Source organism: Fukomys damarensis, unplaced genomic scaffold, assembly GCF_012274545.1.
Source record: "Fukomys damarensis isolate Sample0158 unplaced genomic scaffold, DMR_v1.0_HiC HiC_scaffold_11, whole genome shotgun sequence".
NCBI classification, from domain to species: domain Eukaryota; kingdom Metazoa; phylum Chordata; class Mammalia; order Rodentia; family Bathyergidae; genus Fukomys; species Fukomys damarensis.
Genome location: NW_022900923.1, coordinates 40,041,691 through 40,066,722, shown reverse-complemented (window position 1 = coordinate 40,066,722; position 25,032 = coordinate 40,041,691). Strand labels below are relative to the sequence as shown.

The window sequence follows — 25,032 nt, the reverse complement described above, 5'->3', positions numbered from 1 at the left end:
AAAAAAAAAAAAAAAAACAGGATGGGAGTCAACAATAAGGGAGTTTACTGGACAGCAAGGGACCAGTTATTAGACTGAACCAAGACCCAAGAGTTTTCAAAAAGAGGAGGGGAGAACTGCAGGCTGAGAGCAGTGAATTATGCATAGTTTTAGGCAAAGTGATTAGCTGGTAACCAGTGAAGAGGGCCATGTGGGGATTCTGTTTTGCACAGTCCAACTGAGGGCAATAAAGCAAGCTCAGTTTCTGTGGATTGGCACACAGAAGACGGTCTCTCAGTCATGGCTGCTGGATCCTTCCATAGGCTCCTTCTCCTTAGGCCAAAAGGCACCATTTCCCTCCCTAGGTAGGACTCCTGGCTCCCCATTATGTACTGTCCCCTTTGGGCAAGTTGGTCCATCTGTCCTTCTGTCCTCAGGGGGAGCCCAAGCTGTCTGCTCAGATGAAGGCTGTGTCGGCCGAGTGCCTGGGACCCCCACTGGACATCTCCACCAAGAACATCACCAAGTCCCTGGCCTCCCTTGTCGAGATCAAAGAAGATGGGGTGGGCTTTTCCATCCGTGACCCCTACTACCGGGACAAGGTGTCACGCACTGTCAGCCTGCCCACCCGGGGCAGCACTTTGTAAGAAGGGTGGGCAGGACTACAGGGTTGGGAGGAGAGGGGCAGGGAGTAGGGTTTGGGCCTCACTGGATCCTTGTGTTTCAGCCCTCGGCAGTCTCGAGGCTCGGAGACTTCCCCTTTGACCCGGAGGAAGTCATATGACCGAGGGCAGCCTATCAGGTGAGAGCATGTTCCAGAATCTTCTCGAGTCACTGCTGTAGTCTAGTCCTTGGATGAGTGTGGTGGTGAGGTTCTGCTCTGTAGTTCATTATGTACCCTTTCTAATCTGGGCCGCCAGCCCGAGTCACTCAGCTTTGCACATGGTCCCTTCTTCCCCATCAGGGCTGGGCTCAGGGAAGACAATCTTTATTAGGCACCTGTAGCCAAGCCATGTGCCAAAGCCTATATGCTGGTACATGTTCAGTGTGGACTGCTTTGTAGTAGCTTAATTGGCCATTGTTCTTCGGCCCCTTTTCATGACCATGGGTCCTTGGGAGCTTCTCCCTTTAAGTCCTCACGTTTTGAAAGGAATGTAGAAACTCAAAAGAACCAGAGAGGTCAGGGCAGAGCAGCAAAGTCTCCATTGATCAGGCACACACGGAGCTTCTGCTGATGACAGGGTGACTGTGACGTCCTCTGGTCATGCACTTAGTTCTCAGGGGTTTGATGGCCTTCCTCAGGTCACACAGCTACCCTGGGGAAGCAGAGCTCAGTTTGACCTCTTGTTATCTGCCCTGGAGGGAAGCAGCTCCAGCTCTCAGCCTTCCTTCCTCTCCAGAGCCTGGGCAGACACCCTTGACCTGGTTTGCAAAGGGGTCTTGGTAGGGAGGAGCTGAAAGGCTGTTTGTGTACATTGTGCTTCAGACTGTTGCTTCACTGTGAACTCAGAGAACGTACTTAAGTTTCGGCCCGAAGGTTTGGATGGAACCCATGATGGCTCTGGAAAGGGAGGGAGGGTTTGGCTGAACCTAATGACAGCTTTCAGAGAGCGGAATCTGGGAGTATTTGCTTACTTATTTGCAGTACTGTTGATTGGACTAAGAATCTTAGCACTGAACCACATCTTTCACCCTTTTTTAATTTTTATTTTAAAACAAAATCTCACTGAGTTGTCCAGGCAAATCTGAAACTTGCTATCTTCCTGTCCTAGCCTTCTAGAGTGCGGGGCTTACAGAGGTGCTGCCAGCAAATTTTATTTATTCACTTACTTGTGCGGTGCTGGGGATTGAAGCCAGGGCCTTGAGCAAGATAGGCAAGCGCTCTGCTACTGGGCAACATCGCCAACCCAGCTGTACTTCAGCACCATGCTTGGGGGCCATTTCAAAATCGAAACCACCATCAAAAAGCACAAAAATGTAATAGAAGATGGCACTAAATTGTCCATGAATGGGACACTTGTTTCCAGTTTCAGAGCTGAAATAAGCTCGGCAAGAAATGTGTATAGAGTGACTCAGATTTTTCTACACAAGTCCAGGAATGGTACAAAAAAGCACCAGCAGTATTGACTGTAGGACCTTCAGTGGGCAGATAAATTCCCAAATACAGAATCTATGAATGTGAGTACAGATTAAGAAGAGGGTCTAGGAGCTGGGCTGGGGCCTGAGCTCAGAAGCTGCACCCTGGGCCTGGCCTCATGGGCCTTACGGCTGAGAAGGAAGGTGCTGACCCAGCACCAGTGTGGGTCTGCGGGCAGACCTGTGGTCACTCACAGACACTCTCTCTGTCCCCACTGCCCAGGTCCGCAGACGTGGGATTCACGCCTCCCTCATCCCCTCCCACCCGGCCTCGCAACGACCGCAATGTCTTCTCTCGCCTTACCAGTAATCAGAGCCAGGGCTCGGCGCTGGACAAGTAAGAGCATGGCCGGGGCGGCCAGGGCGGGCCCCGGGAGGGAAGGGAACTGGTGGGCAGGAGTGCTGGAGGCGGGTGGGAGTAGCCGGCAGTCCCCAGCCCTGCCGAGACACAAGGGCCTGGCACTCCCTGTCCTGTGCATCCTGGCTGTGGGCCTCCACTTCCTCTCAGCACACTGGACCTCAGGAGAGGGCAGGAAGGAAGCCACAGAGATGGCAGTGGCCAGCCAGGAAGGTGACTGTGCGGGGTAGACACCCCGGAGGGCTGCCCAGACCTGTCCCGTCCTCTGCCCCTGCTGATTCTGTGCTCCTCTTAAGCATCTTCCTTCGGTATTACCCACTGCCCTATCCAAACACAGACACTTCAGACAATGCCCTGGGTTCATTGTGCATTGTCCAGAGCCAGTCCAACCTGTACTAAGGCTCCTGTTACCAAACTCTAAATGCTAATTATAATTCTGTCAACAGCAATCCCTGCACTCAAAAGGCACTTTCACCTGACTTTGCCACCTGCTCCCCTGTTCACATTCATTTGAACTGTAAATCAGCCTTGAGCATTGTCCTCCCTGCTTCCCACTCCAGGAATGGGGCCCAAATGGGAGGCCAGAGGCTCTCACCTAGAAAGTAGCTGAGTAGAGCCCAGAGTCCCTCCCATCATCCCTGTGTCCCAAACAGTGGGACTCTGCCTGGTGGAATGGGGAGGACCGCATCCTCCCTGTGTTCCTTTCTGTGCTCCCCTAAACTGCTGGGCCAACCCCCGCCTTCCCTGGCTTCCTAAAATCTCCCCTACTGCAAGGGACAACAATGCTATGTCCTTGTCCTTTACCTGGTGCCTGGTGTCCACCTTGCCCACCTCCCCACAGAAATGTCCCTTCCTGGGTCAACAACGGCTCCCCAGTGCTGCGCCTGGGGCCAGCCCCCCGAACACCCTCCTCCAAATCCGTCTCAGCTCTGCCTCTGGTTGGAGCTGTAGACAGAGCCTGGCCCTCTCATCAGGATGTCCTTCTCGCCCGTGCCTTTACAGCTTCCAGGCATGCTCCCTTTTTTGTAAGGATTGGAATCCCAGCCTGGTGATCTCCTTGGTCCTATCCAGTGGCCTAGATCTGGGGACCCATGAGTGGTACAAAGCTGGCTTCTAGGCTTGGTCCCAGTGGCCTCCTTTGGGGACAGAGAGCTTTGGAAACTGGTGGGCCCTGAGGAACTACTGGAAGAAGCGAGTTCCTAGGGAAGGGTACAAGCAGCTGTGGCTTCCTCCTGCTCAGGCAGGTACTAGCACTGCTGGGGTGGGGCAGCCAGAGAGGTTGGAACCAGCAGAGAGCCCGGAACAATGTCCCCTAGCGTAGGGCTGCTCTCCCCTGTCTCCTGTGACCTTCCTTGCTCCCAGCCTGCTAGCTGAGGGGCCCCATGGCTCACTCCTGGGAGAGTCTCGCAGCTCCCAGGCCAGCCTGTCCGCACCCACCTCCTCCCCTGCTCTCCCCGGAGGCTCTCCTCCCCTGCCTCTTCCGCCCCTCCATGGGAATAACCGCCCTCTCACCTCCCTGCCGCTGCTGCTGCCAACACCACCTCTGCCACCCCTGTGTGTTTTCCTCTCTCCCCTAATCCAGCTAATTTTCTGCCCTCCCCAGGTCTGATGACAGCGACTCCTCTTTGTCGGAGGTCCTGAGGTACACACAGAATGTCTCTCGTGTTTTGTCTTCCTCTCTCTCTCCTCTCTTTCTCTGCCTCCCTCGCTGCACCGCACCCCCCCGCCTGTACACCTGTCCTCAGCATGCGGCCCCTCCTCTCCCAGCCCTTGCCTCCCTGTCCCTCATGCCCCTCCCGACGCTTCTTCCTGCCCTGGTTCCTCCTGCTCAAGGCGGCTGGCCGCGTGGCCTTTGACTGCACCAGGCCTGGGGACTTGGGGTGGGGGTGAAGTTGCTTGTGGCTGGCCCTGTTCTCTTCTCCCTCCTGGCCTGGGCAGGGAGGAGCGGAGTGTGGAAGCCTGGGGTGGCTGGGGCCGGAGCTGAGCTATGCTGAGTGTCCCAGGGTGGGAGAAAGGCCTGGGTGCCACAGCACCAGCTAGGTGACTGTTCCTTGGAGAGGTGTAGGGTGATTTAGTGACTGTTCAGGGTCCTTGTGACTTAGCTTGTGCCAGTGGGGTGAGCCTGTCAGATTCAGGCCCTGTGGTGGCCACCCAGGGGACAGTACCTCCTGCCCACATCCCTTGGCACAGAGATATGCGGGCGTCCCCTCCCTGCCCAGCCTGTGGGAGCAGAGGCCAGTGTCCCCAGCCAGCCTAGCACAACCCTCAACAGCAGGACCAGCCAGAACCTGCAGGGCCCGAGCGCCCGAGCAGGAAGGGCCATCTGAGGGCTGTGCACTCGCCAGACCTACAGCATCACTCTGCTCTGTGCTCCAGCCTGGGGTGGGTGTTTGTTTACCCCCCATGCAGTGAGGCTTTGCCACCAGGAGTATTAGCCACCACGAGATGGCTGTGCTCAGAGGCAGTGTGCTTTTTTCCACATGTCCTCAGCAGTCTCAGGCTGATGGCCCGAAGCACTGGGGAGCAGGGCCAGCTTGGGGAGCTGTTGTGCAATACCAGGCTGCCAGCAGGTGGCCTGGCCAAGTCCACAGGCCCTTTGTGAAAGCCCTACAGTGGACACTGGTCACTTCTAAACCTTTAGCCATAGTGTCTCTGTCAGGGACAGCATTGCCTTTGAAAAAGAACTAGATTTTCAGACATAACCCAGACAGGCTTTTATTCCAAAAGACCCTCACTGAGAAAAAAAAAATCCACAGACCCTTCAGGAAACAAGTGTCAGAAAGTCCTCACCCTTGCTTGCTTGGTTCATCTTCATTTTCTCTCAGAGTTGTGGGGGAACAAAGGGGAGCCATTCTGGGCCCAGAAAGCCTCATTCCTGAGGCCCCTGCCTCCCAACCCCAGGCTGAGCAGGAGCTCTGAAAGGGATTTGTCCCTTTGTAAATAGCAGACATGGGTCTGACCATGCTGGTCCTGCAGGGGCCTGCGGGGTGTGTGTGTGTGTGTGCGCGCGTGTGTGCGTGCAGGTCTCACACTTGGGAGACACAGCCCAGAGGCAGTCATGAGGAAATGGAGAGATGGTGGTGGTCAGGGTGTCTGTTCTGTGAGCACCCTCCTCCCCGCCCCTCCTACTCCTGACAGGAACAGCATGAGCACGCTGATGGGAACTGCAGCGGCTGCTTCCGGTCCTTGGGTCTGTGCCCTCCCACTGGGGCCTGGGTGCGTTTGTCTCAGGTTTCTGGATCCAGTGTCATCAGATAGGAACTCTGTGTGAAGGGCCCATGCCTGCTCCTCCTTCCAGCTGTCCCTTGCATGGGGCTTATTCCCCATAAGTGTTCAAGGCAGTGACTACAGGGGCTGGGGATGTGGCTCAGTGGCACCGTGCCTGCCTCACAAGCACAAGGTCCGGAGTTCGATCCCCGGTTCTGGAATGAATGAATGAATAAATAAATAAATAAATACGGCCAGGGATTTAGCTCAGTGGTGCCACTGCCTTCCTCACAAGTGCAAGGTCCCCAGTTTGTTCCCCGTTACCAAAAAATAAATAGGTGTATAGATAGATAGACAGATAGATAGAACAGATTTCTGTAATCACAGGCCCTCAGCCAGGTATGGTGTCACATACCTATAATCCCAGTACTCTGACAGGCTGAGGCAGGAGGACCTAAATTTGAGCCCAGCCTGAGCGATTTAACTGACTTGGCAAGGCATTGTCTCAGAATGAAAAAGGGCTGGGGCTATAGCTCAGTGTAGAGGCCCTGCATCTGATCGCCAGTACTGTAACAACAGAAGGACTGGCTGGCCTTACCCTGCACAGTATTTCCCACTCTTGGGCCTCATCAGACTTCGCCAGAGGTCCTGGAGTCTCCAGTATGAGGCCTTTGTCCCTCTCTGCCCGACCCTTTCCCGTGCTCCTCCCTAAGGCTGGCTATGGTGTCCCTGGCTCAAGACTGTACTCTCTCCCTCTCTCCTGGGAAGGGGCATCATCACCCCGGTTGGCGGAGCGAAGGGTGCGCGGACAGCCCCACTGCAATGCGTCTCTGTGGCCGAGGGCCACACCAAGCCCATCCTCTGCCTGGATGCCACGGACGAGTTGCTTTTCACAGGGTCCAAAGGTGCGTGGAGCCCCAAGAGGCCAGGTAGGCTCAGGATCTCCCAACCACCCAGACTTCCCTTGCCTGAGCGGGCTGTGATAGAGACAGAACACAGAGCCCCAGGAGCTGTGGCTCAGGCGGTCAACTTGCTCCACCCTCATCTCTGCCATGGCTCTGGACCCCCACCCCACACAGCCTGGCCCAGCCTTCCTCACACCAGCCCGGCTGTCTCCACCCAGCACTTCCTGCCAGGCCTCTCTAGAAAGTTCGCAGGGGCCCATCCTGCCTCTGCTCATCTGAGTCCTCCAACACCACAGCCCCAGTGCCATCACCCAGCACCTCAGCTAAGCAGGTTGACAGCACAGCCCCCAGAGTCCTCTGCTAAGTTACAGCAGTACTGTCAGAGACATGACCAGCAGAATCCCAACACTGAGGGAGGCTGACAGGAGGGTTAGAAGTTCTGCTCAGTGTAGCAAGACTGTGTCTCAAAATTCAAAATAAAGCATGAGGGGATCTTAGGAATGTAGCTCAGGGATAGCGAGCCCCAGTATTCAATCCTCAGTATCTCTCTATACTAAAAGAAAGAAAAAGGGCCAGGGATTTAGCTCAGTTGTGCTACCACCTGCCTTGCAAGTACAAGTTCCCGAGTTCAATCCCCTGTACCAAAAGAAAGAAAAAGAAGAAATAGAAATCTGACCGGCAGAAAAGAACAAGTGTGTAATAGACACAGGTTATAGAAACACAAGCATTTGTCATTCTCCCCAGCAGGAGAGGTAGCTGTCGGTCAGCATGTAATTGACTGATTCTGAGGTTTCCCATAAGATCTGCTTGTTCCGTTCATCAGTATTAGCATTTGTAGGAGCAGCGCCAGAGGCTTAGTTTTACTTTAAAAGCCCAGGACACCTTGACAGTGCTCATGTACCTCACCCTAACCTCTCACCGACTTACTCTTTCCCCGAGTTCACTGTGAGTACTCCTGGGCGTGATCTTCTCTCCCTCAGACTTGAGCCTCCGCCCCTAGCTCTCCTGTCCCTCCCTGCTCACCCAACAGCCCTGTGGGGCGCGCTGCCTGCCCCCGCAGGCTGATTCACTCCCGCCTCATCTCCCACAGACCGCAGCTGTAAGATGTGGAACTTGGTCACTGGCCAGGAGATCGCAGCCCTCAAGGGCCACCCCAACAATGTGGTCTCCATCAAGTACTGCAGCCACTCAGGGCTTGTTTTCTCCGTGTCCACCTCCTACATCAAGGTGTGGGACATCCGGGACTCGGCCAAGTGCATTCGGACCCTCACGTAAGAGTCCCACCCCCTCGGCCTGCCCCGTGCTGGGCTGTAACAGGCTGCTTTAGGGGCAGCACTTCTGGGCCCAGGTGATCCACTAGGCAGAGTCCAGCCTGGCCTTGAGTTCGACATCCCTTGGTTTAGGGGACGGTATCTGAGGCGGCAGAATGGTGAGCCTGTGCCCTGCCTGACCCCCACCTTTGTCCCAGAACCCCAAGTCCTGTTCTCTTGAGATGTGCTAGATGTGAGCCTAGAAGCCTGAAAGAGGCACCAGGAAGCAGGGGGAGCAAGATCCCCTGCAAAAGTCACGTTTTGTCTTTCACAGACTTGGTAAATTTATTTCATTTGATCCTCAAGAAGTAGACAGAGGATATTTTTTTAGGCAGTATTTTATGCTGTATGATGCTATCTGTAATGGCAGATAATGGCATTGGTCATGTGTCTGAACCCATGGAACGTGCAACTCCAAGAGCGAGCCCCAGTGTCAGTGACGGACTTGGGTGATGTCCATGTGTCCGTGTCGATTCCACAAATGTGCCACTGTGGTGTGTGAATTTGACAGCAGGTGAGGCTGTGCATATTGGGGAGAAGGAGGTAAACAGAAATGCCTGTATCTTCCGCTTAGTTTTTCTGTATAGCAAAACTGCTCTTAAAGAAAAGAAAAAAAAAAGACACCTTAGGAAAAATGGGCATTATTGCCTCTTTTTGTAGACGAAGAGTCTAAGACAGGTTAAGTGATTTCATAAGATGCAGGCCCTGCCCTGACCTTAGTCTTTCCACGCCTGCTCAGGACCCCTGCAGGGAGCAGAGTGGCACCTTCCTTTTCGTCCCTGGGTCCTCTGTCAGTCAGGGTAGCCTCCTGCAAGTGGGTCATCGGGGCTGGTCTGAGTGGTCTGACAAGCTTCCTGGTCCACAGGAAGGGACTGTTTTCACCTCTGGCTTTGCCTCTTCCCCTGGGCAGGTCCTCAGGCCAGGTGATCTCAGGCGACGCCTGTGCTGCCACGTCCACACGTGCCATCACCAGTGCCCAGGGGGAGCACCAGATCAACCAGATGGCCCTCAGCCCTTCGGGCACCATGCTTTATGTTGCCGCAGGCAATGCTGTCCGCATCTGGGAGCTCAGCAGGTCAGTGGCCTGTCTGCAGACAGGTGCCCAGAGGTCCCTGGATCTCAGAGGTGGATGACCCACCCCAGGGTGGGCAGGGCCTCAGCTGCCTCAGTCCTCCATGCTGCCGAGCTGCCTCCTTGGACTCCCCTGGGATTCTGGGAAGCTGATGTCTAGGTTCTTGATCTTGCCTTCGGGGATGGGGAGACTCTGGCCAGGCCCATTTGTTCCAGGACAGATGCCCCCCTCACCTGGGGTCTCCCCAACCCATCTCCCCTGCTGGCCTTCTCCCACTGCAGGTTCCAGCCCATCGGCAAGCTGACTGGCCACATTGGCCCTGTGATGTGCCTGACGGTCACCCAGACTGCCAACCAGCAGGACCTCGTGGTGACCGGCTCTAAGGACCACTACGTTAAGGTACCCGAGGACTCTCTGCCCCGCGGCCTGGCTGAGGGTCGTTTCTTCCACTGTCTTCCACCTTTATCTTTCGTTGCCTTGGGAGGACTCATGGAAATAACTAGGATTCTGGGGATTTTTGCTGAAGAAAGAACCCAAAGAAGGCAGGAGGGTGCATGCAGAGAGCTACAGAGTACAGCGCTGCATTGTAAATGCAGAAAAACTAGAAACAGCCTCAATGTCGAAGTGTAGATGGAAAATCCACAGAACACAATGAAAGTCAGCTCTTAAAATGATAAATAAGTAGCTGGACATGGTGGTGCACACCTGTAATCCAGCACTTCTGGAAAGCTGAGGCAGGAGAATCACAAATTTGAGCCTAGCCTGGGCAATTTAGTGAATTCGTGAGACCCTGTCTCAAAATAAAACATAAAGAGCTGAGGATTTAGCTCAGGATGAAGGCCCTGGGTTCAATCCCAAGTACCACACACACACACACACAAAAGAAAGATACATGGGGGAAGGGCAAAGTATATAAACAGCACTAATTCAGTTCGCTGCCTGGTGGCGTAGGTGGAAACTGTGTGGTTAGGAACTAGAAGAAGGGAATTGGGTGGCAGAACTGTGGTGAGTGTTTGTACAACAGTGCCCAGGCCTGGCCTCTGACCCCCTCCCCAGATGTTCCAGCTGGGGGATTGTGTGACGGGCACCATCGGCCCCACCCACAACTTTGAGCCCCCACACTACGATGGCATCGAGTGCCTGGCCATCCAGGGAGACATCCTGTTCAGTGGCTCCCGGGACAACGGCATCAAAAAGTGGGACCTGGAGCAGCAGGAGCTCGTCCAGGTAGGGCAAAGCCCCAGGCTCTGGATTCCAGAGCCCCCCAAGTGCACCCTTATGCCCTGCAGCCTCCCCTGCTTCTGTAGGTCCCCTTTGACACCTGCTCTCAGCAAAGGCTTTGCTCTTAGCCCTTGGGTTTGAAAGTGAAGCCCACAGGTGCCCTTCCTAAGAGCAGTTCTGTTTTAGCCTGATCCGTCTGAGGGCTGTCGGCTTAGGTTTGAACCTGGAGCCAGGAGAGAAGACCCTGTCTCTGGACCTAAAGCACAGACTGCCTCCTGGGGCCGGTGAGGGAGGCCTGACTCCATGGTCACTGGGGAGTCTGGGGAGCCTGGTAGCAGCCCTCCAGCTAGTGTGCTCTTGAGGCCCCAGGACTGGTCCCTCCCCGTCTTCGTGTCCCCAGCCCCCTTGCCAGCCCTGATCCTCCCTCCTGCAGCAAATCCCCAATGCACACAAGGACTGGGTGTGTGCCCTGGCCTTTGTCCCGGGCCGCCCCATGCTGCTGAGCGCCTGCCGCGCGGGCGTCATCAAGGTCTGGAACGTAGACAACTTCACACCCATCGGGGAGATCAAGGGCCACGACAGCCCTATCAACGCCATCTGCACCAACTCCAAGCACATCTTCACAGCCTCCAGGTGGGTGCTGCCCGGGAGGCTGCCTCTGCTCCCAGCCCTTCCCTAGGGTGGGTAGGACAGTGGGGAGGCCTCCTTCCTGTGCCTGGCCAGTGTGCGGGCCCTGAGACAGTCAGGGGAACAGGGAACTGCCGGGCCCCAGGCCAGGACTCTCCCTCGGTCTCCACGCTACACTGTCCCACCCCGTCCAGGTAGCTCTCAGACCCGAGCAGCCCTGCCACCCTGAGGCCACAGCTCCTGAGCCCCACATCTGGTCGCCTGTGCAGGCAGCACCCAGGCCCTCAGTCCCCAGGGTGCTACTCAGACGGTTTCTTCTTTTGCCTCCTCGTTCCCCTCTGCCCCGTCCCGTGTCCTCCTCCTCTCCTCTCTGCCTCTCCGCCTCTCTCCCCCCACAGTGACTGCCGTGTAAAGTTGTGGAGTTACGTCCCGGGACTCACCCCCTGCCTTCCTCGCCGAGTCCTGGCCATAAAGGGCCGCGCCACCACCCTGCCCTGACCCTCCCCACTGTCCCCCACCTCCTCTCTCGCTCTTCCCCTCTTTCCTCTTCCCTGTCTTTCCCCTCTTCGATCTGAGCTGCTTCTTGACGGTATGAGATTATTTTACTTTCTTCCTACTCTCCCTTCATGTCCTGCCTGGCCCAGAGAGATTGCCCTACCTGCCCTCTTCCAAGCATGGACAGTGGAGAGGGGCACCGGTAGCAGGAAGCAGAGGGAGGGGAGTATTCAGGCCTGGACAAAAAAATAAAACAGCAAAAGGAAAGCCCAGGAGAAGGACCCCACTGGGTTCCCCTGGCCCAGCACACTTCTACCCCACAGTCTGCCCTCCCTGAGCAGTGCCTGCCTCTCCACCCCCTGCCACATGTGGGAAGAGGGGAATCAGCCCGTCCTTTATGTTTCGGGGCAGCCATCAGGGCCCACTTGGAGAGCTGACCAGCTCCGTCTCTGTCCTCCCTGCCAGTGACCTGACGGTGAAGTTCTGGGGCATACGGCGGTTACCGGAGACCCACCCTCGGCGTTAGGTCAGAGGGACCCCGGACCCTCCACCCCAGCAGCCTGCGTGACATGCAACGGAACCTGTGGCCAACCGGATGGGCAGCTGCACGGGGACAGAGGGTGTGGCCCCTCTCCTCCGCTTCCTCTCCCTGGACTTCCTACGGTACCCTGCTCCCTCTATCCCTCCCCTGCCTCTTGGGAGCCTCCTGGTGAGAGAGAGGTTGGGGAGGAGTTAAGCTGTGAAGCCAAAGGCATTATCCCCTCCTCTCTCTCCCCAGCCACTGCCTGGCCTCCCCCCAGCCGGCCAGTGTTTCCTGCTCAGCCGGCTGCCCTGTCCTCCTCACTGTTGTCCCAGGCTGGGACCCTATAGGAAGGCAAAGTAGCCCTAGCTCCATGGTGCCCCTCTGATGACCCAGCCTCCCCCATGTCCCCGGCCCAACTTCTGGAGCCACTGCATCTGCCTCTGACCCTACAAGGTAGTCCTCAGGTAACCATGGAGATCAGGTGTAGGCAGCTGACCCCGAACCCTGTGTCCACCAACGGCTAATTCCAGTGGGTCCCAGCCATTGATGGGTGGCCCTTTCTGACAGGGCCATGGAGGAGCTATTAGAAAGACCCCCCCTTGGCGAGATGGTCAGGAATTCTTCAGTTATTTATTATTATCACTTTTTCCTGTTGCCTCCTGGAAAGTGACTTGAAGTTTCTTCCCACAGACTCTGTCCCTCAGCTGTTAGGGGTCTGCCCCCATGGCGCTCAGGGCCACCTCCTCTGTTTGCTTTGCCCTGCAGAGGAGGGAAATACCTGCTTCCACACTTTGCAGCTCCAGCCTAGCCCTGACTCTGCCCCTGGGGATCCTGCTCATGCACCCCAGCCAACTCGGCCACTAATGCTTCAGTGCCTTCCTCAGCCCAGGCCTGGCCCCCTGCTGGGCAGCCTTACACCAGCCATGCCCGCAGTGCCACTTGTGTCTTCTCCCGGGATCTCATGCCCTCTGCCCCTGGAAGATGGGGGAGCTCCCCCACAGCCCGGGGCCAGGGAGCCCCATCCCCCAGAGTCTAGTGGTCACTTAGAAAGCAGCTTAGTGGACTGTCTGCTAGGCGTCTTGGGTCAACCATGTTTTCATCCTCAAGTGGGATAGGGAGTCTCGTCAGCTTTTTTCTCATGGTTATTTGAGAGACACATTTTCAAGCCTTAAACCCAGCATAGTACAAAATCCTTTTAGATTAGCGGTGAGGAAACGTGTCTGTTAGTGGAGCCTCCTTTCCCCTGGGGCTATGGCCTCAGAGCTCCAAGCATGGGCTAAATCTGTGTTTAGGCGCCCCCTGTTGGAACAACTCTGGATTTACAGGCATTGGTCTCGGGAGGGGCCCCTCCCTCCCTCACCCAAGGCTTCCCCCCAAGCCTGTCCGCAATCTTTTTCCACACTGGTCTTGTGCTTCTCAGCCTCAGTCTGGAAGCCAGGAATCCCCACTGTGCTGAGAGGACATAGTGACTCTCAGACTTTCCAGCAGTGGCATTGTCTCTGTCCTCGGCTCCTGTATATGTAGCCCTCGGAGCCTCCCCAGCGTGGGAAGGTCAGGCCCCAGTGAAGGCTGTGTGGAGCCTGTTCCCTCCTTGGAGCTGCCTCGGAGGCTGAAGAGGACCTCCTGCCTGTGTGTGGCCCCTGCTGGTCGTGACGTGAGGTCTGGTGAGCCAATGTTGGGACAACCCTCCTCGAGTACTGGTCTTCTGGAACACTCCGGAATGGTCTCTCTGCACTGACTATAAACCCTTCTTCCTCTGGCCACCTGAGAGTTGTTAGGCAACTCCCTCAGAGCACGGAAGTGACCATCAGGCTCCTTTCCTGACTCATCCAGCCCTTCTCACCTGAACAGAAGGCTTTTTCCTTGCATCCTGTAAGAATGACCCATCTGCATGACTGTTTACAAACTACAGAAATACCTGAGACTTGCGTCCCCCCACCCCACCCCATGGGCTGGGTCACTGTACTGTAGCTTCAAGGTCTGTTCTTGCACAAGGTGTGGTCCTACGGCCTCGAGAGGTGCTCACCATCCTTGCCCACTGTCTGCTGTCTCATGGGTCACTACCTCACAGCAGGGCTGGCTTCCCTGTCCCAGCAAGTGTCACTGACTCAAAACTTGAAGTCCTTTGGGACCCCTGAGCCTGTCATCCCGAGCTGCTCTAAGCTGTGCTGTAGGAGCACTGGGGTCTCCGCCCACCCTGCATCCTGCACAAGCATCTTGCATGTCAGAAGCACAAGCAAACCAGTTGCCATCTGAGCACAGTGGCGGGGCTCTCAGCAGGCAGTGAGGACAGACTGGGACCCAGGAGCCTCCTCAAAGGTTGGCCAGGTCCCAAGTTAGACAGGGCTGCCATTCTCAGGGTAGGAAACCACCCTTGCTCAGAGCAGGGCTCTCCGAATCCTGGGGCTCTTCATGTTACCAGAGCCCCACCCTGAGGCTCGAGGCCCAGGTCACATCTGTATGCCGTGGGCCCTGGGAGCAGAGCACACCGAGACCACACTCGCATCCCCCAGTGCCTGAACACAGGCTGACTGATACGACCCCCGGAGCCCGTGTGGACTCACTGTCTCCTGAGCCAGGCCCTGTCCCTGCTTTTGGAGCCGACTGGCTTCCACTGCCCTCTGGCCTCTCAACGTGGTCCTATAACAGGGCTTCCTTCTCAGTATTAGCCAGCTCAGTGTTTGCTTTCAGTCCAGTGACTGCTCCCTGAGGCTGCACTGGGAGCCACCTCTGCAGACTGCTGGGGAGGAGAGGGGTGAAGGCTGCAGGGCCAGGCCTTGAGGTGGTCAGGTCGCCACCACTAGGCAGAGAGAGAGCTGTGGAGATGAGAGCGGCCTCCCACCCACCCTCGGCCCACCTGACGCCTTGGAAACGCTCCTTGCCCTCCCTTGTCCAGCCCTGCTGCCCGCCTGGGGCTATGTGCCCTTGGCCACAGGGCAGCTTAAAGCACAAAACCACTGCAGTGAAGCTACTAAGTCGCTTGGACTTTCGAGTGCCACCTACAAGGGGGAGACAGTGGGCAGCTGCTGTGAAGTCGGGGGACACAGTGTCCCTTTGTCCTGCCTTCTCTTAACTCTCAGAAGCCACCCCACTGGGGGCTGGGCTGGGCACAGGTACACCCCCTGGCTGTTCAGACCCTGCCCCGGCCTGGTATGTTTGTGGGCAGGGCCCGCCTGGCAGGAGCAGTGAATTCCTTTCCATTGCAAAGCCCAAACTTGTGGCATTGTTCCTTTGCCATCTCAAACAGGAAATCGCTTGCTGCTTGCCTTGCTGGGCACGGACTCCTCGTGCTCGATGGCCAGTACCCCCACAGGCCTCCTGAGCCTGGCCTTCCCTTCCCAGCTCCCGAAGCATCATGCCCTGCAGAGCAGAATCTGCGGGGAATGTTGTCTCTCTTTGGCGTTTGTGTTCTGTCCTCCATGCCCACCCTCTTCTACCTCCAGCACTCAGATGAGCTCCCAGCCCCCACCACACCCCAGCTCAGTACTTCACGTGTGTGTCCCAAGGCCCTGGCCAAGGTGCAGGGAGTGGAAACTACGTGATGAAGAGCAGACGCTGAAGCGATGGGGCCCTGCCTGCCCACCAGCTCTTTTCTAGCCATTGCCCCTGCCCAGGCTCACGTGCCCCTCTGAGATGTGGCTAGCACAAGGTGTATATAAGTTTTGTACCTCTGCTGAAGACTGTACATAGTGTATGAAAGTTATTTAAGCCTCTTGCTGTACATTTCTGTTCCTAGATTGAATGTGTGTGCTCTAAGAAATCGTCAGAAATAAATCCTGAATGACTGTTCTCTGTGGAGGGACAGCCCCGTAAGGCTGCTATACCATGGCTTGGTGGCCCTCCTTCAGGGTGGGAAATTGGCAGTGGTGGCGGTGGGTGGGTCCAGCCTAATGTGAACTCCCTGGGCTGTGAGTCTGGGGCTTCACAGTTGGGAAGCAGAGCTTTTGAGTGTCCATTTCCCCTCCAGACTCTGCATGTGGCCTCCTGGGGCCAGAGTAAGCGTGGGCGCAGAGGGTAGGCACAGGCGTTGACTAAGCACCTGTCTATCCCAGGCACTGTTCGGGGCAGATGACATCTTCGTCTTAGGAAATGAGAAACGTCTTAGAACGGGAGTGAATTAATTCTCCAGGTTCACAGCTAGAAGGGACAGAGGCCAGATTTGAACCCACCCTGCCCAGCCGCAGCCTCGTTTTCTTCCACTAATCTATGGTGTCTTCTCTACAGCTGGGAATTAAATGTGTGCAGTGCGTGCCACACGTTTAGTTCCCTTACCACTTACAGAGCGAAAACAAATATAAAAAGCTCCTATCAGAAAGTATCTCGGTAATGGTCGTGATTTTCATTTAGTCTTTCAAAAGCTATATCCCTCCCTCCACCACACACACACACACACACACACACACACACACACTCTCTCTCTCTCTCTCTCTCTCTCTCTCTCTCTCTCTCTCTCTCTCTTTTCTTTTCTGATGCTGGGAATTGAGCCCAGGACCTTGCACAGGCTGTACCATGGAGCTGCACCCAGCAGCTGTACCCTGCACCCCTCTCTGCTGGGCCCAGGCTGACAATGCTGAGAGGAAGGCAAAAGGCAGGAAGAGAGCAAGAAGGGCAGGAGCTCGGGGAGGTGACAGAGACCAGGTACCGCAGAGGACAGAGCTCCAGCCAGGTCAGCGCATGTCTACCCTGGGGAGCCTGTCTTTTTCTGGAACACTGAGCTACAGTCCTGTGAGTCTTGCCTGGGGCCCAGTGAGGAAAGGTCAGGGATAACAGGCTAATAGGGGAAGAGGAGGGTTGGTGGTCACAGGAGCAGTGAATGAGCCTGCATAGATCCAGAGACATCTGGGGACCGCAGTCCAGGGCCAGGCTCAGGCTGACTCCCACAGGCAGTAGGAGAGAGCAGGTGTGGACAGGTCCCATAGCACTGGACACTGGTTCTTTAGAGGTACAGTGACCGAGCCCGGAGTCCAGGCCTGAGCACAGTCCCTTGGGCTGTGGTCTGGGCTGAATGAAGGGACAGCCGTGGTACTAACAGAGCCACCCTATTCCTAGCTTTGTGGTAGCCAAACTCTGATCTCCCCAGGTAGTTTTGTGAGCTGGCTAATAGCACTTTATTAAATCACTCCTGTTTCAACTCAACAGAGCAGACTCCATTATTTACCTCTAAGAACCCTGCCCAGCGGCCCGGGATTTAGCTCAGTGGTTCCACAGCCTGCACAAGGTCCCAAGTTCAATCCCCGGGACCAAAACAAAAAAAGGACCCTGCCCAGAGCAGGGTGTGGCAGTGCATGCCTATAATCCAAGCACTCTGGGAAGCTGAGGCTGGAGGATCACAAGTTCAAGGCCAGCCTGAGCAATTTAGCAAGACCTTATCGCAAAATAAAAATAAATAGGACTGTATCGCTCAGTGCAAAAGCTCTAGGTTCAATCTCCAGTACAATGAAAAAAAAAAATATATATATATATATATAGACACTGCCCAATACAGCTGAAGTCTAGAGACTGACTCTGAGTTTATACTTCAAGTTGGTTCAAAAGAAACTGCTTTCTCTGGGCTCAGATCACTGGGCTGAATGGGAGAAGGGCAGAGAGAGCAGTGTGGGCGAGGCCAGCCTGGACCCAGATGTTTGCTGCTGAACATCTGGCTCACAACACATGGCTCTACCCCAGACAGCCAAGAATTGGCATCTACTGCCACAGAAGTACAGGATTTCTCCTTTTATTAGAGCAGCCAGAGCATTTCTGCTGCAGGCCTCAAGAGGCTGGCCACTGTCAGTCTTGGGCCCAGGCCTTCAGCTTCAACCCAAGGATGCAGGCTCATAAGTGGCCCCTTTGGGGTCTCCTCCTACAGAGGCAGGAAATAGGGGGCTTGGCCAACAGCAGCTTCTCCTTAGCTTCCAGGACGTGAGTGGTCTGCATGGCAAGGCAGCTGACCATGGGATCAGGGTCTCTCCTCATGTGCCTCAGGGCTATAACACAGACACTGCTATAGAGCTGGCAGTGAGGTGGGTGGGGAGGGCCTGTGCCCCGCTTGAGGGATGAGAGGGAAATAGGATGGGGCTGGGACCGTCTAAGATATGAACAAGAGTTCTTCTAGGTGTCCTGCTTAGTTACAAGAAGGCTCAGGGCAAAACAAGGCCACCTGCCCTCGCCCTGTATCCATCACCAACACCCTTGGACCTCCCTGCTTTCCTTTTCCTGGGCTCTGCCCTCCTCCACAGAATAGGTCTAGTGAAGTCCTTCGACCTCCAAGAGAGTGACAGGCAGGGCTGAAGCTACACCTGGGAGCCAGGGTCAGGGAGACAGCACAGTGAGAGGCGAGGCAGAGGAAAGGGAAAGTTGTGCGGAGGACACATCCAGAGCTGCGGTGGAGAACACGTGGGCTACAACACCTGTGCTCTGGGGGTCCCGAGGGGAGGCACTAGGAGCCCCTGTGTCTCCCGGGAAGAGTTCGGGATCTGTCCTGGCCGATGAGTGTCACAGTCTCCACAGCAATTTGAGTGAGTGAATACGGGGGGCAGCAGGGCTCTGACCAGCACCCGGAAACCTAAATGCCTTGGAGGGGAGCCTCGTTTTCTTTCCTTCTGGATGATAATTTTGCAAGCCCACCTACCCACTCTCCCTATTTCCAAGGCTTCCGCACCAACACCAGAACCCCTAAGAGCCACCAGCTGAGGGTCACTCACCCGCATACGCCTCCTCCATTTCGTTCATCTCTTCCAAGTCCAGGGTTTGCAGGATCTGTCCTATGGGGACGCACAGACCCACCTGAGTGGCCCCTTCCCAAACAGTCACCATTCTTTCCCTCCCGTGGCCTCTACCTATGGACTTTGCCCATAAAGTTGGAATTATTTCCCCTGGTTCCCTGAAGGGTTCTAAGCTCACTGGGTAAGTGAAATGGTGGCTATCCCTCTCCTCCCAAGATGCTTGTCCCCAGGGCAACGTGAAGCAGTGCCCCTGCCTGACATCCTGCGCAGGGAACACCCAGACCTTAGTGCTTTATCCTGTGGAGAGCTGGGCTCCCCTGGCTTCCTGAGACGGCCCCGTCTGCTATGGGAAAGGTCACCCAACCCAAGCAGGGGCTCCCTAGTGTGTTTACCATGGGTTATATCATTTCCGTGAGGCCTGTCCTTAAGTCTTCAGGTCCCAGGTACTCAGACTGAAGGGCCCCAATCAAGGACACAGTGGCCCCAAAAAGGTGAAAGCCATACCTGCAAACCACACAGCTGCCTGGCGAATGGGGACCTGGGTGCTCTTGAATGAAGCTACGCACTGCTTCAGAAACCAGAGGGCTTTGTTTGTCTCCTGCTGCAGCTGTAAAGGAGTTTGATCGCAGAAGGACCTGTTGCCGCTGCTTCGGCCTCCTAGGCTGTCTTGAGACTGAAGTGGGGTTATCTACTGCATGCAAAAGTCTGCCAAAACCTTCTCCCTCTCCACCTGTCCTACCACAGCTCCTGAAATCGTATTCCCTGCACGAAATCTTCCTGGATTTACCAAGCCACAGGGTGGCTTTCTTGCTCTTGACCCAGTTGGAACATGAAACTCACATAGATTTGTCCCAGTCTGGATCTCACATGTTTTTCTCCTATTCCTGATAGTAGAAGAATGAACTTCATTGTTTAAATACTGTGTATTTTTATGTTGCCTTAAAATGTTCAATCTCATGGGCATATGCTTAAGGCTGCAGAAGGCCCAGTCTGGTCTATACCATTCTGTGTAGACTGACTGCTGCATGTAATCCAGGGTTTTCACACCTTTCTCCCTTACCTAGGGTTGCATCCTCTCTGAGTCCATCCTGACTTCCTCCCTTAAAGGTTCTCTGCTTGCAACAGCCACAGCCTTAACCCCTCCCCTGCATGTCCTTCCTGCTATGATCTGATTTTTCCTTTGTACTCGGCAGTCAAGGTTCGTTTAAAAGGGAGCTGATATTTGTGTTGTTTTTTCCAACTTTTTGGCAGCAGGGTCTTTTCTCCAACTAAATATCTGAGCTGGAAACCCAATATCCCTCATCATCAAAACTTGGGCCTCTCGGGGTGGAAGCGGCCAAGCTTGGGCCACCTGCTCACCCACTCCCACTTCTGAAGTTACCCTGGGAACTCCTTCAGTTTTATGGCACAGTCCCCTCCTCCTATCACCTCGGACCTTGACCTGGGAGAGGTCACCATCAGCTTCTGTGATCCTAAACCAGTCAGCACTGCCAGTCTCCGCGCTCCTAGACTCACGCTATGGCCACTGATTGCTGCCTGATGCTGTCTTTCCTAGGCAGCCATGGCCTCTTTGTTCTCCTTTGATTTTATACTGATTTTCTTTCCTAGTCTCCTCAGTGGGACCCTTGGAGCTGTTTCCTGGGATCCCAGTGTTGAAGCCTGTGCTTCTCTCCCTGGACAGCTGGGAGCATGACAGGTTCATGGCCGCAACTTCCATTAATTAGCTACATGCTGGGTGTTCACAGTCCATATCTCCAGCACAGCCTTGCTCTCCAAGCTTCGGTGACAGATATCTGACTTCCAGTGGGATAGACCACCTGGAGTTGCCATGGGCTTTACAAACGCCACACGCACACATCAACCCACCAGCTTCCCCCACACCGGCCCCTCCCTCTGTGTCCCTGACCTCCCCGCAGGACAGACACCAGGTCAGAAATCCAAGAGCCAACCTCTGCCCTACCACATCAAATCAGACTCCAAATCAGCTAATACCCCATGGCTCTGTCTTTACCAACTTTTGTCATCTCTCTAGGGCCCTCCACTTCTTCCCCTTGTGAATTTCCTCTGATTTGTAGCCTGTTGATTTATCTAAAATGCACGCACTATCCAACCTTGCAACCTCCTCGCTTAAAATGCATCAGTGGCTTCCAGGGTCTACAGCTCCAAGACCTGCTCCTTACCGTGCCCAAATCTCCAATGCCAGCCTAGTGCAGCCTCTGGCTTCCTGCTCTGCTCTCCTGCCCACACTGAACCCTGGCTGTCCATTGGTCAAGAGCGGCCTGCAGATCTTGTTTGGTCCATGTAAGCTTTCACATTATAAATCATTTGCCAACATAAGTATGGAAAATTTCAACCAAAAATCAGGATTTTCTGTCTTTCAGCAATTTGGAATAACTAGCAACCCTAAGCCACTTTCTTTCATAGAAACAGCCAGTTACTTCTCAACTGGGAATAGTAGGGTCTGTTTTTGACTATCAGAGTGACAGAGGGTGCACTGATTTGTAATCTCCTTGCATATTTGTGTTAGTGAAAACCCTATTTCAAAACTGTGCTCAGACCTTGACTCTGCCTTCTGTAATAATACAAAGTGCTTTTTCACAGTTCAAACAAATACATGCTGGGCTTCTAGGGATGTCTACAGTATAAACCCAAGGCTATACTTCCTTTTGTTCAGTAAGCCACCAAAAATTATTCACTACTTTGGCATCACCAATGGCAACATTCCCTGTGGTAAGTGAATGTCCACACAACTCTCTGGTGTCGCTCTGTGTTTGTAGCAGTGATTCTGGGTAAGGAATTGGAAGCCAGCTTCTGTTTCATGCCTTTTAGAGTAACTGGGCCCAAGCATTCATGTACACAATTGATTTTATGCTGTTATATCGTGCTACCTATCCTTATGCATATTACTTCACTGTAAGTTACTTTCCCTGGTCCTTTGGAGTTAGGGCATTATGTTTAGTTTGGAAATATGCACTGGTAGATGACATTGTTTATAAATTTCCTTTTGAGTAGTAAAGAGGGTATAACCAAATATGTCCCAGACCAAGGAAGGATGTGCTGTGCCAGACCATGCTGAGAAGGTGGCCCGGGGGCCCTAGGCTGCTTCTCTGGTTGGTGTCTGCACAGCCCTGCAAACCACTTAGAGCCCCCACCTACAGTACTGGGCTTTTCTGCCCTTATTTCTCAGGTGATTAAAAATCCAAATTCTACAGGAAAAGGTGTTCAAAGGCACGGGCATAATAAGTGCTTGACTACACTGCCTGAGCACGGTGTCACCTCAGCCTGTGCTCGCGACCCCTCTCTCTGCCTGTCTTCCACGCTCCTCCCAAAGATGGCATCTCCTCCAGGACTGGACTGGGTGCCCCTCCTCTGTATTAGAAAGTGCAGTCAGCTTTTTCAGCCCTTACCAATTACCGACGACCAATTTTCTGAAATTATTAGCATGTGTGCCCAGCTCCTCGATGTAGATGGGAAGCAACAGGAGGGCAGAAACCATTTCTAGGTGCCCAGCAGAAAGTAGAGTAGCTCATCGTTGAATGCTTGCCACTGCCACAAACCCCCAGCTATAGGAGAAGGACAAAGGCTTCTACCCTCCCTGACACAGGCAGTCAGCTGCCAGCTTACCAGGGCCCCGATGATGGTAAAAACATCCTCCTTGGTGAAGACTTCTCTGAGCTTTGACCAGCACAGCAGGGCAGCTGTGCTGCAGAGGCTGACCTGGCAGGCCTGGGAAGGCAGAGAGCTCAGCATGAGGAACCCAGATGGCAGCCCCTTTGGCCTTGGTGGGAAGGAAACTGAGGCAAAGACCATCAACCAGGTTTAGAAGGAAGGTAGAGGTCATCAAATCCATTGACAAGCCCTCTTTCCCATGAAGGAGCAGTTAAAAAATTACAGTTCTGTGGGCTTTTCCAGGTTGTGAGACTCAGAACTAAGTGACTATTGACCTCACAGCCTCAGCTGCCAGCCCCGTGGCTTCCCCACCGCTACCACCAAAATGGTGTCTGAAAACAGACCTCCCCAAAGCCCGGTCCTGACTGTGACTCCAGGCTGGCTCCGTCAGGAACATCACCATGGAGGTGACCCGGGGAACCCCACCCCCACAAGGATAATTTTCCTTTAGAGCTGGTGTGCCAAGAGGTCTCAGAAAAGGCAAAAGAGCCACTCAGCGCAAACACGGTGCTCTGTTGCAAATGGACTCGGCTGGTTTTCAGGTTCTCCAGCTGCCCTATGCATTCCTAGTCCTTGGTGCTCAGAGCTGGCCCACCCCCATCCTGGGCTCCCTGTTCTGCCTCCAGCCAGGGAGCCCCATCTCTACCCAGTGGCAAGGCAGGTGCAGAAACAGCCTGGAGGAAGACCATGGGGTCCAAAGGCAGTCCCTGGGATTGTCCTCCTCCGAGTGTCCACACCCACCATGTCCTACTGGAACTGGCGGCCTGCTGGATGGAGCCGAAACTGGAGGAAACTATGGTACAGCACCTGCTCAGCTTGGGCCTCTTACTGATGCTCGCCGGGATCAGAGTCTAACAGGTCTGCTGCAGCCCTGGCCATGTGCTGGCCGTGCTCAGCATCAGAACGGGCTGAGCGCCAGGCCCCAGGCTGGGCCTCTCACCTGAGCCACGTCCAAATTCACATCCTGCAGGTGCAACACCAGGAAGACTATCACGTTGAGGATCTGGTGCCTTAAGGGGAAGATAAGCACCTTCCTCTTCACCTTGGCCAGAAGACTGCTGTAGATCTGGAAGGCCAGCAAGCGCAGGTGCTCGGATTCCTGGGTGGGAAGACACCTGTGCCTCTGTCTGCTGGCCATGCAGGGTCACCCCGAGCTCCCCCTCCACCAGTCGCGTGCTCCTGCCTGTGTCCCCCTCCCCCAAAGGTCGGCTGGGATTCCGCGGCAGCGTGACCCTCCCAGGCAGCTGTGGTCTGTCCTCGCGCCCCTTCATCCCGCTCAGTCTCGAGACAAAAGGCCAGAAGCGATCAGCCACCATGGAACAACATCCTGGTCAGGCCAGAGGGCCTTCTGAGAGAACTTTGCCCGGTCCCCTCGCTTCACAGACACCTCCAGGCAAAGGGTGGCCCCTCAGGGGACTGTACCTCCTCGAAGAAGGGCTCCAGCGTGAAGGTGAGCTGAATCAGGAAGGAGGAGGAGTACTGCCAGCTGAGGTTCTCCACGAGGTGCTTCAGCATCAGGAAAGTCTCCTTCACAATGTCGCCATCGGAGGAGTAGCAGCAATTCAGTATTTGGGGCTTCAGGATGTGGAGTCGCCTCTCCTGCAGAACAAGAGCAGCTCAGAAGTGCCAGGTCGGTGGGGGCTATCTGGGAAACAGCTCACTTTGGCTCAGTCCCCTGGACAGGAGAGTCAGTGGGCTCTTTCACTTCCACCCGAGCACTGGGACTGGTCCAGCCAACGAATGGCTGGCAGAAGGAGCTTCCCGGGAGGGCCATTGGGCAGGTACCTTCTGCCCACCACGGGAAAGGGGGAGAAGATGGAGGATGCCCCTCCTTCCACTACTCTGTAAATTCCCTCTCTGCTGCCTTTCCCATCCCTGATGATGGTATCAGTCTTCAGGAGGCCTCGAAGATAGGTCTGGGATCCAAGGATTGGCTGGGCCTCATCTCTGAAATGACCCATGGGACAACTTCCTTGGAGGGTCCTTCCCAGGAAAGATGAAAAGTGAAAGGCTCAAGCCCTGACCCCGTCCTTGAGGGACGGTCCTCTTGAGGATTTGCTCTTTGATTCAAAGAATATCTATCAGCGGACGCACCAGACCTCTGGGCCCATCTGTATCATCCCCAGGTGACAACGTCTGAGAGCATGCCCTTGGGCCTCTGCCACATCTTACCAGGTTCTTGTGCTTTGTGAAGACCTCTGTCATCTGTAGCAGAAGCTTCACTGTGGCTGGCTCCTTACAGTTGAACCAGTTGGCCAGAATGTGGATGACAAAGTCATCCACTATGGCCGTCACATCTGGGCACTGGAGCAGCTGGCAAAAGAAGACCAAAAAATGTGGGCCAAGAGAAAACAGTGACTTTGAATCTAGGTTGCTACTCGTTAGTAAAGGAGTGTTCTAAAGGCTTCAGAAAAATTGGTAGAAAGGTTAAAGTTCAGCTGAAGAGTAAATTCACATTGCATTGTTCCAGGAGTCATTCACTCATTTCGCAAACTTTCCTTAGCCCCTGAGTAGCTGGCATTATAGGCACGTGCCACTGGTCTCGTTCAGTGTGTTATTTTCAACTTGACTCAGGCCCAGATAATGGGGCCAGAGCAGTGGGCAGGGAGAAAGGATGATTCTGAGGATTGCTGCAAAGCACATATCAGTCAGCTTTACTGACTTGTTGGAAGAGAAAAGAGAACTCAAGACAATCTCTAAGAATAGTACTTTTTTAGAGGGAGGAGAAGTGCCGGGAATTTAGCTTAGTGGTTCTGCCACCTGCCTCACAAGCACAAGGACCTGAGTTCAATCCCCGGTACCAAAAAAAAAAAAAAAAAAAAAAAA

The 25,032-nt window shown here is 54.7% G+C and overlaps 2 protein-coding genes across 3 annotated transcripts in view; one reads left to right on the top strand and one right to left on the bottom strand.

Moving 5' to 3' along the window:
• Kif21b (kinesin family member 21B) overlaps window positions 1-16,251 on the top strand; it is a 36,446-nt gene extending 20,195 nt beyond the window's left edge. The window contains 13 exon segments of the mRNA XM_019210809.2: window positions 417-622; window positions 707-781; window positions 2,339-2,452; window positions 4,077-4,115; window positions 6,449-6,585; window positions 7,676-7,856; window positions 8,806-8,970; window positions 9,249-9,366; window positions 10,024-10,194; window positions 10,622-10,821; window positions 11,214-11,304; window positions 11,306-11,404; window positions 11,776-16,251. Of these exon segments, the coding sequence (XP_019066354.1) occupies window positions 417-622; window positions 707-781; window positions 2,339-2,452; window positions 4,077-4,115; window positions 6,449-6,585; window positions 7,676-7,856; window positions 8,806-8,970; window positions 9,249-9,366; window positions 10,024-10,194; window positions 10,622-10,821; window positions 11,214-11,304; window positions 11,306-11,404; window positions 11,776-11,778 (1,599 nt within the window). The 3' untranslated portion in view covers window positions 11,779-16,251.
• Window positions 16,252-17,371: 1,120 nt separating this feature from the next.
• The window catches only part of LOC104876879 (maestro heat-like repeat-containing protein family member 7), a 26,253-nt gene continuing 18,592 nt past the window's right edge, over window positions 17,372-25,032 (bottom strand). For both annotated transcript variants that reach the window (XM_033762149.1, XM_010645119.2), the window contains 7 exons: window positions 24,379-24,519; window positions 23,629-23,805; window positions 23,147-23,305; window positions 22,162-22,263; window positions 19,042-19,144; window positions 18,517-18,576; window positions 17,372-17,799 (listed from right to left, as the gene is read on the bottom strand). In XM_033762149.1, the coding sequence (XP_033618040.1) occupies window positions 17,648-17,799; window positions 18,517-18,576; window positions 19,042-19,144; window positions 22,162-22,263; window positions 23,147-23,305; window positions 23,629-23,805; window positions 24,379-24,519 (894 nt within the window). In that variant the 3' untranslated portion in view covers window positions 17,372-17,647. The remainder of the gene's footprint in view (window positions 17,800-18,516; window positions 18,577-19,041; window positions 19,145-22,161; window positions 22,264-23,146; window positions 23,306-23,628; window positions 23,806-24,378; window positions 24,520-25,032) is intronic.